Source organism: Phaethon aethereus (genome assembly GCF_964289735.1).
Source record: "Phaethon aethereus genome assembly, chromosome: 11".
In the NCBI taxonomy this organism is placed as follows: Eukaryota; Metazoa; Chordata; class Aves; order Phaethontiformes; family Phaethontidae; genus Phaethon; species Phaethon aethereus.
Window position 1 is genome coordinate 18,066,602 of NC_138587.1, and position 11,811 is coordinate 18,078,412.

Consider the following 11,811-nt stretch of genomic DNA (forward strand, 5'->3'; position numbering starts at 1 on the left):
GCTAAAACTGTGTCATCTGGATGTTTATTCTTTGCGTTTGACAGACTAGATCAGAGCTTGTCATGCCAAAGTGTCCATAGAATTAATCTAAGCCTAAATTGAAATTAGTCACCACAGTGTGCCAAGCTGTGTCCAATCTTTTTTTATTAAACCATTATAGCAAACACCATTCACATAGAAAGAAAGTAGGTAATAAAAATTAACATGGAAGTTGTACCCTCTGACGTGAGTCTATTCCCTACTTAATGACTTAGAGTAGCTACTTAGATCTACAGTGAGTTTAATGTAAAAGGGCAGAAGTTTGGGAAGACGTTACAACAAATCGTCTGGGTGAGACACATGCAGCTCTGCCGTCAGCCAAAGACGCTCTTGGCCGGCTCTTCTTTTGGTTTCTCAAAGACTGTTTCGCCACCGGTCCGATCCCGGCTGAAGATGGAAGGAGCTACAGAGCCCATTTGTTCTTGGGAAAGAAAACCAGGAAAGGCAATCAGTGAAGTAGCACACCAAATTCAGGGAGTAAAACCAGTGCTGCTAAAACATGTTTGATAAGTATTTCATCAGCCCATCAGCTTCCCAAACCTTAAAAGACAGCACTTCCATTCCAAGCATGGGGCAGCAGACAGCACCTGAAGGTGGCCACTACCATTGACTGGCCCTGAATCCCTGCAGGTGCTTTAGAAACTTGGGATCTGCCAAGGCCCAGGCTATCATGCTGAGAATGGGTTAAAATTAATCATTTTTCTTTGGACTCTCCCACTGGTGGTGGAAAAGCAACACAAAACCAGAGCACCAGGAGTGTTCAGCACAAGCACCCAGTCTCTTCTCTCTCACCTTCTGTCCTTTATCTCCCCTCACCTGCATTTCATCTCAAACTCATCCAATTCATCCACCTGAGAGGTCAGAAATCCCATCATCTATGACCAAGACTCCAGTCTTCCAACTTGGACAGCCACTGATGTTGATTGTGGGCCCAGGGCTTGGTTTGAACCCTGGTTCAGATGGCAAAGTCGGGGCTCTCCCTCCCACTTTGTCCAGACAGGGAGGACAAAGACTCCAAGCAGAGCCCTGCTGGCACCTCTTGGTGCCATCAAGATGGTGGATGCAAAGTCCCTGCACAACCAGCAAGCACACTGCTGGCTGCTGTTTCAGAGGCACACCCTTTCACGTGCAAAGAGCAATTAAGTCAGTGCTATACTTTGGAAAACTGCTTAATTGTTTCCATCATGGAGACTTACCACACTGCTTCATCACTTGGTAGGTTTTGGATTTAATTTCCTGGTTTTTGGAAAGGTTTCCTCTGGCTCCTTTGAGGTCTTCTTCCTTCACTGGAGGACGCTTCTTTTTCACAGGGGCTGGCTAAGAAACAGATGTAGTGCCCATGCATCAGCATTTCATGTTTAGAAGCACAGGGAACAAAGCTGCCTTAACATATAGAGGATGCCGATACAATATTCCTCCTATTTCAGTTCTGAGACTGTGCACTCAGCTACTCCAGATCTTTGCACAACCATGATTTCACTGCCCTTCCCAAAATCTGTTGCTACTATTACTGTTCTGTTCTGAAATTGTCTTCTGATTGTACAGCCTTTGAAAGAGACAGTGGATTGCTTTATTTTTTTAATTTACTTTTAAATGTTTTCTGTCCAGGCCTGCCTGGCCCTTTCTGCAAGTACAAACTGGTAATTCAAGAATCTGTCCAATGTTTGGGAAGGGAAAAACAAACAACTTCATTACTAAGTTGTGCTTGTGCCTCAGTCTACTTGCTACTTCTTTAGGAAACTGGTCAGAGAGTTTCTGAAATCGGGCTTGATTTAGTTGGAGTAAACTTAACACTTGACCCATAGTTATTGACCTTAAATTTAGGGAACAAAAGTATCAGAGCAGTCAACATGGTTGCCTACAAGCACAAACTGAACACACCCAAAACACTGGCCTCAGAAACCAAAGAAGGAGAAGGAAATCTAATACAGAAACAGATGCATCATCAGGTGGTACACTGCAACATCCGAGTACTAATCTGTTTACAGCTTATCTTGTGAGAAGAAAAATCAGGATAACATGGGATCATATCAGACTACCCCTGCCTTTAAATCAACACTTGAAAGTCAGACACATCGATCAGCAGCAGTCGGCACCATTAACATTCTCTCTTCAGTTTACTATTTCAAGGACAGATTGCCAAGGTCCCACCAGACAAACCTCACGGCAGGGTGCAGGGGCACAGGAGATATTATTAAAAAGAATAAGAAACCCACAGACTCCAACTTTAGCAGATTCACATACTGAGCCATCAATGGGAAACTCCTCTGACCATCGCTACATACGTAGGGCTTCTGATATTTGGGTTCTGGCAGCAGTGGAGCCCACTTGTACTTTTCTAGGCACCGCCTGTAGAGCTAAAACAGTTGTGGAGGGAAACAAATCCCTCAATGCCTGCGAAGGGCTGGAGCAGCGAGTCCCAGGGAGCTTGCAGAGACAGCGTGCACACGCCGGGCTCTTGGCAGGAGCAGGCTGGCTGCACTGGAGCCTTCGGCATGTTTCCTGCTGGCTGTAAATTCCTGGGAACACTCAGAATAGCTTGCTGTCAATCCCATTTGCATGTGTTGTGGGAAACAAAACATTCACAAGACCTCTGGGGAAAACACTCCACAAGTAGCCAAAGCAAGCAAGGGGGGAAGGGTGGTAGCAAACCCTTCAAAATTCACAAGGGCTTTTAGTCAGTTAGGTGGTTAACCAAAGATCCCTACAGCCAGGATTTCATTGTCCCTCTGTAACGAGGACTGGCATATGACGGTCCCCCATGCCCATGGCATGGTCCACAGGTAGCCAGCACAGAAAAGGGAAAAACCCCTTGTTTTGTTAACAGGAATACGAAAACTGCTAAGGTCTTTCACCCATTATTGGCAAGAGATAACTGCAAGGCTTCTTTCCACTGGGACAAGGGACTTCTTGGGTATGGGGTAAGGAAAGGAGGCACTTGAGATGCACCAAGACAGCCAGGCTGAGCAGAAGTCTTATATTTCACACAGTTATTTTGTAGCAAAACCTCTCATGCTTTCATTACAGGTAGATTTTCCAGCAGGATTGTTGCTGTGGATTAGTTCCTCCAGCTAAAAAGCAAAAACGCCGCATAGAAAGGTTACTGTGAGCCACAGAAGTGAGCCCCGGACCTGCCAGCACCAGTAGCTGCCAGTGTCGCAGCTGCACGACTGCCAATTGCTCCCAGCACAAGTGCATTTGTAAGCAGGGTTTGCCAGGAGCCATTCCCAGCTGGCACAGCAGTGTGCAGCCTGTGCTTAATCTCCTCCTGTCACAAGTCAAAAAGTGTTGGTTTACAAGACATATAACTGTTTAAGTGTCTTTTTCTCTGGACTAAAGAAAATAAGCTGAACTGAATTACTCTATGTGGTCAAAGGATTGTGCTCTTCTACCCTCCCCGTGTCCTGACTCTCCACCCCACCTACCACATAAAACTCTCATGCTGGGGAGAACTCTGCCAGGCACACGTAGCTTGTGTTGAAAACATAGCACTTATGTGAAAACCTCAGAAATTCTAAGCTAACTTTAAGATCACTTTGAAACACTGATTTTTGGGAAACGCAGTAAAGACAAACCATTAGTTACAAAATGAACATAGAAGTGTGCAATACAAAATTTCAGTCTCAAAAATTGTATCCTAATGGTTATAGTTTTCACTCATGCACTCTCTTTTCCTGCACGTTAACACATTAAGTTTTACATAGCAGCAGACTTTAGTATAGCCACGTCCTTTCAAAACTGCTGCCAAAATTTCATTCTCTGAGAAAGTGCATTGGAAAAGCAGAAATTACTCCTTCTGTGAAACATCCCAGAGCAGAGCAGTGGAAATGTTTCTTCCCTTCCTACAGAAATCAAAGCATTCATGGCAAACCAGAACATTTAAAAACTAAATTAATTAGCCATGTAGAGGGCAGCTGCTTTCCTTTGTCATTAAATAATCCCTCCTAACAACTCACTTGTTAAAATATATAAACAGAGCATTTAGATACTTCAACATGATCAAACAAGTCACACAGAGCAGAAAAGCCAAATTCGCTGGTTAACGAGTGACTTGTTAATAAGCTATTCCAAGCAAACCATCTAAAACAGTAACACATTCGTTGGGCACCCTGCTCTAACAAAAGCCACCCTCAAACAGATCTCCCCATACCTGTGACATAACTGCGGTGCTCGTTCGAGCGTAATCCCTCCTGAGGTCGTTTCCCGGCTTTGATTAAATCCAGCCTGCGTGCTCTGCGATCGCCTGTTATTTTTCCTCGACTTATATAGAGCATCTAACATGAAGTCATTAGCTGGGTCATTTTCCCAAACCAGAACCCAGGATGATTCAGGTTGACGGAGGCTGTTGTTGTTGAAAGGTTTATTCTTAGCGATGACTAGGGTTTGCAGTATTTACTGCGCCCTGTGCCCGGGCACGGACAGAGTTGGGGACTGAGGAGAGCAGACAGCTGTGGCAGTGGGACCGCAGGGAAGCCCGATCCACCACAAAAACCAACTTCCCCGGGAGTCCACTGGGGCTCTATTTATAACTTTAAAAGGCAAAACTTTGCTACAGACACAAAATTGACTCTGAATTCTCTTGATGGAGGGGAAAAAAAAAGTTTTTCTTTCCCAGCGTAACAAAATGTGCTTTCTCTAAATATTATATAAGCCCAATGTCCAAAGCACAACATTGTGCCCTGAAATCACCTTTGCAAAGGGATCTTTAACAAAAGAGTATTTTGTGTATTTTGGAGAGATATGCTTTTACCCTTACAGTTCTATTGCTGAGCTTGCTCTGATGCCAGCTCTTACACAGCTGAGAGAGTAAAATCACTTTCTACTTACAGCAGTACTAGTAAGTTTAATCATTTCACCTGTCATTTGTATAGGAATAGCTCACTCAGACATGAATAAATTCAGTGTTCCCCACCGTACATGCTGACAGTAGTAAAACCTTATCCAGAACTTTGAAGATTAGTTCTCTAACCAATTTTTTAATTAAATAGAAAAAACCCCCAAGACTCTAAGCATTAATTTTATTACCAGGACAAGGCTGGGTAGGGGGTTGTTTCCCTTTTCTTTTTATAGTTTTACATTAATTCTTCGCATCATGGGGGGAGGAAAAAAAAAAAAAAATCAGCTGCTGTAACTGCACTCAACATCCACAAAGAACCAAGACTCCCGCGAGGTGTGTCAATATGGGGAGGCAGATGTGGCAGACCTCCAAAGATCTTTTACTAGAAACAGTGACCGTTGTGATAGAAACCTACCCTGGCCTTTTCTCAAGCTCTGCCTGTGCTTTGGTTAGGCTACATAGCAGCACAGGATATAAAATAAAATTGGTATTTTTCATTATGGAAACATGACATCAATACCACAGCGCCAGCACCATAAAATCAGGACGGTGGGATTTGTTGGCTGTGAACTATCCCCCAGGCCTGCGGGTGCCCATTTTGCCTTTAAGTTGAACTCTTTCCAGGCATGAGAAGATGCTTTCCTTTATGTGACTACTGGACGAAGTTATGTGTAGGTTAAGAAGCAGTTTGGATGTTACATACTAAGCCATTCCTTAGGTTGAATTTCTATTTTAAACCCACGGCTTAGTAAACTAGAGGAAATGTTTCTGTGGAACAGCAGTACCTTTTAGTAGGCTAAAAAAAGCAGAAGGAAAACACATTGACTTTAGGGAAAGCCGCAGATCTTTCTATTGTACAGAGTAACACCCCTCCTTCTCTATTACGATGTTTCTATACAGTCCTGTAAGCATCACTATTCTGACGCTATGTATTACAACAGGAAAATAACATTCTGCATGTTTAAAGCAAATATTTAGAATTCAAGACACTAAACTATTTTTCCCTTCAGCTTTCAAAATTGCTTCACTTAATTGACACTACATATTCCTCACTCAAAAGCAACAAGAGTTATGCTTTCATGGCAATTAAAAACAAAATCATTGAACAAAATTGAAACACCTTCAGCTTGCCTGCTGCTCAGGGGTAGTAGATGAGGTGCTTCAGAGGGAGACAGCATATCCTGAAGTTTCCAAGACATCCCCCCTAGCCTGGACAATTCTGTTCTCTTTGGCTATACATTTCCTAAACCAACACTGAACATCAAGTACAACCATTTCCTCTTACGATCACGGGATAACTTTTCCATACAAAAAAACAAACCAAATCTACAGTTACTTACATTTCAGAGTAGAAATCCTGTTCGTCTGGTTGAGGTCCTGAGATCTGTTAAATGGGACATGAATGACAATGAAACAAGACAGGCTCATTTATTTAATAGTGGCTATTAAAAAAGCAACTTAACCTTCTTTCATCTTCCACTGCAACACAAAGTGTGGAAAACTCCTTTGCGGAGGAACAGCTGCAGCTAAAATATGGCTATGACTATGGAGAATTTAGTCAATGTACTGGCCACTGTGATCTCTGGGAGACATAGATCTTGCATAACATTTGACTTCTCCAGGAAACTGCTAACATCCATCAGTAGACTGACAGGCTCGATCGGTTGAAGACTATTCTCAGAATTCCCTTTAAGGATGCAGTAGGTATGGGGCTGCTTGTGGGTGGGAAGTAATGAAAGTAATGGGCAAACATTAGAGAGGAGTTGCAGAGGTAGCAGTAGATCAATGCTGTGCAGGTCCAGCCCAGTAGAACACACTAAACTGCTCCCACCAGGATAGGAAACGGGGATAGCAACAGCAGCTCACTAAGAACAGGATTTCTGCTCTATTCTGGCATAAAGGTATCAACCTCTCACCATTTGCAGCCTTGAAAAAAAACCTGATAACCTGCACATGGTCATGTTACAGCTTTACAGTGAGCCAGCTCTTGTCCTACATGGTCCTCCTCATTCCTCCAGCACTCTGGAAAATAGATGGTAGATAGCTTACCATGCCTCCAGGGAACCTGGAGAGTAAGACAGCATCCTTCCGCCCAACAAAATAGAAAAACCCCAAACTAGGCTACACTCATTTTGTTGGGTATAATAAGGGAAGTCCAAGTGCTTGCTGCTGACACTTTGGTACTCAAAGCACCTGCTTCCATGGAGCTTGAAAGACAACTCTGCACTACATAGATAGCATGTAGGAATGATATCTTCATCAGACAGAAAAGAATCTGCACTGCTTCCCCCTTCCTCTTTTGCACAGTTTTGGGAAGTTGCAGAGACTAAAGTAAGCAAGGAAGACATTGGTCATCTCCAGCATGTTGCCCTCGGGAGTCGGGACAGAGAGGCCATTTGGTCTTAGAATTAGACATCCCCATACGGCCCTTTTCTGTCTCCAAGGAGGTACTACACGAGTTCTGTAACACAAGGCACTGCACGAGTGCAGTTCTCAACAGGATCCTCAGACATGTTCCCTCAGCTTGTGTTTCTACTACCTGCTGCAAACAAGTCAGAAGGGAGACAGAAGATAAAACAGTTTAACAAATTATTGAATTAGGCCATGCCTCTGCCAAGGGGCAGGACATTGGAGGTAAACTCAGAAATGTCTAAGTTTACACATTCTTCTTGTCAACCAAAAGATCTGGCTTTGCTTGAAAAGCCAAAAGCAAGCGGTGACAATCAGCTGTGTGGTTAAAGCATTTTAACAACATCCTACACTCCAGAAGGCCTCAGGTCAATGTCCTGCAATCTCAGGAGTTCTCAGGTTGCACATCAAAGGCTTTGTTTTCAATATGAAGATATAGATGGTTATTCTCCATATGTGCACACGCAGAGGAGAAAAACCCTCCTCAGGGAAGAGATCCGAGAAGAACCTGCAAGGATTCTTACAGTCGTAAACAAAATTTGCTACTTAAGAATAGTGGTCCCTCCAACTGAAATAGGACTTGCTACTACGGTAAATGAATACATTGAAATTAATACCAAGAGGAGAGTGCAAAACATTAGATCTGCAGTTCTCAAGTTAAACTCCAGTAGCAAAATCTGCTTCCCACAAGGGCACATTAGAAACATTGAAACATGCACACTTTTAAACAGAACAAGTATAAAACAAGTGTACAAATCTGTAATAAGAAGTCAAACTTTATTGTAAACCATTATACAATGTAATTACATCAGATACCCTTAAAAGTTTAAGGTAACACCACTGATTAAACAATATGGTCCAAACAGAGGGCAGCAGAATACAGCTGTTTGTTTTGCTCACATAGGCTATACTCTGAATTTACTTACAAACAATCCCAACATTCAGTTTGAGATGGATACCCACGCAAGACAAAACCACCTACAAAAGAGTCCCTTTTTTAAAGATACTGTAGTTTTACTTTGTAAAACCATAGTAGTCATTTTCAGTAATTGAACTGGAAACTTCACCTAGAAAAGTTTGCATGCCTATGCTGTAGATCTACTCTGATTTGATGTGGCTGAGCTTACTTGCTGTCATTACTGGTTTCTCCTGTAAAAAGCACAGCAAAGTTGCAAACATGGGTTAGTCAAGCACAGTGGCAGAAATTCCTTGTGATGCTCAGCTCTCAGCAGAGCGTGAGAGCCCAGGCCTCCCTCCCCAGGCACAGCTGGAATCGGAGCAGACACCTGCCGGAGGGGATCACTTTGCATTGCTCTGATTTGCAACTCAATTTCTGAGTTTTCCCTGAAGAAAAGCTATAGTACATTTTAATCAGCAACATTAACATACAGCACTTACCTACTTAAAGTAAGACAAGGGGACCTGAACACATTAAAGCCAGAACTTGAAAACCATGTATTAGACAACACCAGTGTTTTAAGTTTATGCAGATGTGTCATGGGTCAGATACTAGAAACAGTACATATAGGTTGACCATTTGTGGTAAAGTCAATCTCCACCAATACTTCTGTGTCTCTCCTCTTAAGTTACAATCCCTTTCTCTTACTTTGGCATATACTACATAGCTCATTTTCACTAAACAGAATCACATTTTTTTAATCACAGCCTGAATTAAACCTTTGCTATGAGTTGTCCTGAAGTACATTTACCAGGCGTAAATTTAGAGCGCCTACTTGAGGATAATGCAAAGGTCATGTTGCAATATTATTAGCGGATCAATTTTTCATGAAGAAAATGTATTTCAGACTGCATGGCAAATACATTTCAATGAATATTAAGACATAGTGAAGCACTAGGCACATACTTCCTTCTCACACATACAAGCTCTTCAGACAAGAGCCCATGTCCTACTTGTACCTACTGCAACAATTTCAATTTTTATCTTACAAAGATGAAAACTGCCAATTCTACTTTTTCCATCTCTTTCATATGATAACAAAGAATGAATAGGAAAAAAAACCAGTTTTTGTTATTTGGCTAAGGTTGTGAATAAAACTTTTATCTTAGTAGAGAAAGTTAGAGCTGCTTTTTCCCTCTGAAGATATGGTCCTCCTGTTACTACTGTGGTATTTAAAATAGTTCTGTCTCTTTGGCTCATAGTGCTTTACTACATCATCTTGCTAGGCATATAAAATCTCAAACCAAGTGACATTTAAGCACTTAAGACATGAAAAATGAGGCATTCATATACCTTTGCTGTAACCATCTTCAAGAAACTGCTCCATAGTGCTTTACACTGTTTTGTACTTGGTCAAAAAGTTTGAGGTCTGCTCAAAACAAATATTTTTACATGATTAAGGCCATAATTTTATACTGACATTTCACAGACTAAACATGAGACTAGAAATAGAAATCATTTTGATAATTTAAGCAACTGGAGAAGAGGAGGGAAAAGGAAAATAAAATGAAAGCTCGTACAGTTAAATTTGTGTGCGCTGTTCAGTTATCTCTGATGGTTGATGAGGACAGTGATGGCTGTGCAGTGGTATGTAGCACATGCTGAATAGCTTTATTTCACTATGTGAAATAGAACAAATCCTATGCTAAAAAAAAAGCTGACATTTGTGACAAGAGCTGGTTCTAGCTCTTAAATCCCTTTGGAAAAGTAAACTGTATGAGACTATTCTGTTGATGAAAATTAATTCCTTGAAGTACTGTGCTTTTGGAGATATGCACCCGCCCAGTGGTAAATAGTCAAGAGAAGATGGAAGTCACACAATCAATGAAAGAATCCAAAACACGGAAAACAGAGGCAACACTGATTAGGGACATTCCCCCTCCACTCCCCTCCATTTCAGAATAACTCAGTTAAGCTTCCGTTGTCATTAGTTTCTAGATTTAGTCTAAAAGAAACACTAGTACTTAAACTTATTGCAGTTATTACATTTCAGTGCACAGTAACAAAGGTCAGTGGCCTAACTAAACTTGCACACATTACGTTTGGTAAAATGTCCCTTCTAGGCAGCTGGACATGCTGAGGTGTACCTGAAGTCTCAGAACATTGTGTTCACCTCGGCAGCCAAGCAGTGAAAAGGAATGCTGGAATAGTGAAAAATAAGTAAGGGAGCGCACAGTTCAGTATTTACTAAGGCCCAAGAACCCCATTTAAAGTGGCCTGGATAATAAATCACATTAAGACCTAGTAAATCTATAAAAAATGTAAAAAATCTTAAAAAGTTCTGAGCAGTTTTCCGATGAAACTGTTTGGTTTAAGGCTTGGAACATTTCTGATGTCCAGATACTACAACAGATTTGCAATTAAGGTCTGTTGTCACCTCTTTGACACATCGCCTTGTCCTGCACAAGGTTTAACTAAGCAAGGAAAGCTGTTGGAAACAGTAATTTAGAAAACATGCAAAGCAAAAGGATGTCACTGAAAACATGTCTGCTAGGTTTCAGATCAGCACGTGTTGTCAATTATCAGAAGACAGACTGAAAATCACAAAAATTCTATAGTAACAACTGTATTATACCTCTCGGGGTTGGTTTTGTTTTGTTTTTTTAACTACTAAAGGATAATCAGTCTTTATGGAAATTAAACAGGAGAAATATTTTTTTTTTTTTTAAAATCACATTAAATAGAAGATTGCTTTTCCAACAAAAAACAAGGGACAGAATTATTTGCAATATTGTAGCACAGCTGCTTCAATCGGATCACGGTCCTGTACTGCAGGCCCTATATAAGGAAAAGTATAAGAAATGTTCTATGTCTTTTGGGTCATTTGAGAGGTATGCACAAAAAACTTGCAGAAACAGAAATAATTAGTCATCCACAGATACTCATTTCACAAATAACCTATCACAACAGATTTTTGTTATACACTAAAGTGCACATTTGTCAAATATGCAAACACCACCTCCTATTAAAAAAGGTATTTTCAAATTATGTGGTCAAAAGCACACTTAGGACTGCATTTTTAGTGATATTTGGTGATTTCATCAGTGACAGAGAGCTTTTCCCTTTGCAATTCCTTTGTCTTAAACCAGGACACAAGGATAAATAAGGTTTTCACTAGAAATTTTTTGACATGTTCTGCACAAAAAGGGGAACTGCACCCTTTTCTCTGACAAAGAGAATCTTTAAATACAACTGTATGAAAATATAACTTAAATATAAAATAGTCAAATAGATTCGAGGAGACTTGGGGAGGGGGAAAAAAAAAAAATCTTTGTTCCACCTATTAGTTCCATAGGTACCTGGTAGCAAGTAAACATTTGTACTTAAAAAAATAACGTTAAGTTACAGCTTGTAACCATAAACTATTCTGCTCTAGGAATTATGCTGCAAAAGCCAGTTTTAGTAATAAAACACACTCCTTTAACTTAGTTGATTCTGATGCCTTTTTGAGAGCATCTTAAACTGTATCATCAGTAACCATAAGCGAGAGATTGCTGTATCTGTTTTCTGTGATCTTCTCCGAAATGTCAGATACAAATGCCCTTAGCGACTAGTCCTTATCAGCGCT

The 11,811-nt window shown here is 41.0% G+C and overlaps 1 protein-coding gene across 1 annotated transcript; it reads right to left on the minus strand.

Annotated features, from left to right (window-relative positions):
• Window positions 1-353: 353 nt before the first annotated feature.
• On the minus strand, window positions 354-4,313 carry MUSTN1 (musculoskeletal, embryonic nuclear protein 1; the record flags this gene model as incomplete). Its single annotated transcript, XM_082004435.1, is given in 5 exon segments — window positions 354-460; window positions 1,236-1,356; window positions 4,190-4,252; window positions 4,256-4,285; window positions 4,287-4,313. Coding segments are annotated over 5 exon segments (348 nt in total).
• Between the last annotated feature and the right edge of the window lie 7,498 nt (window positions 4,314-11,811).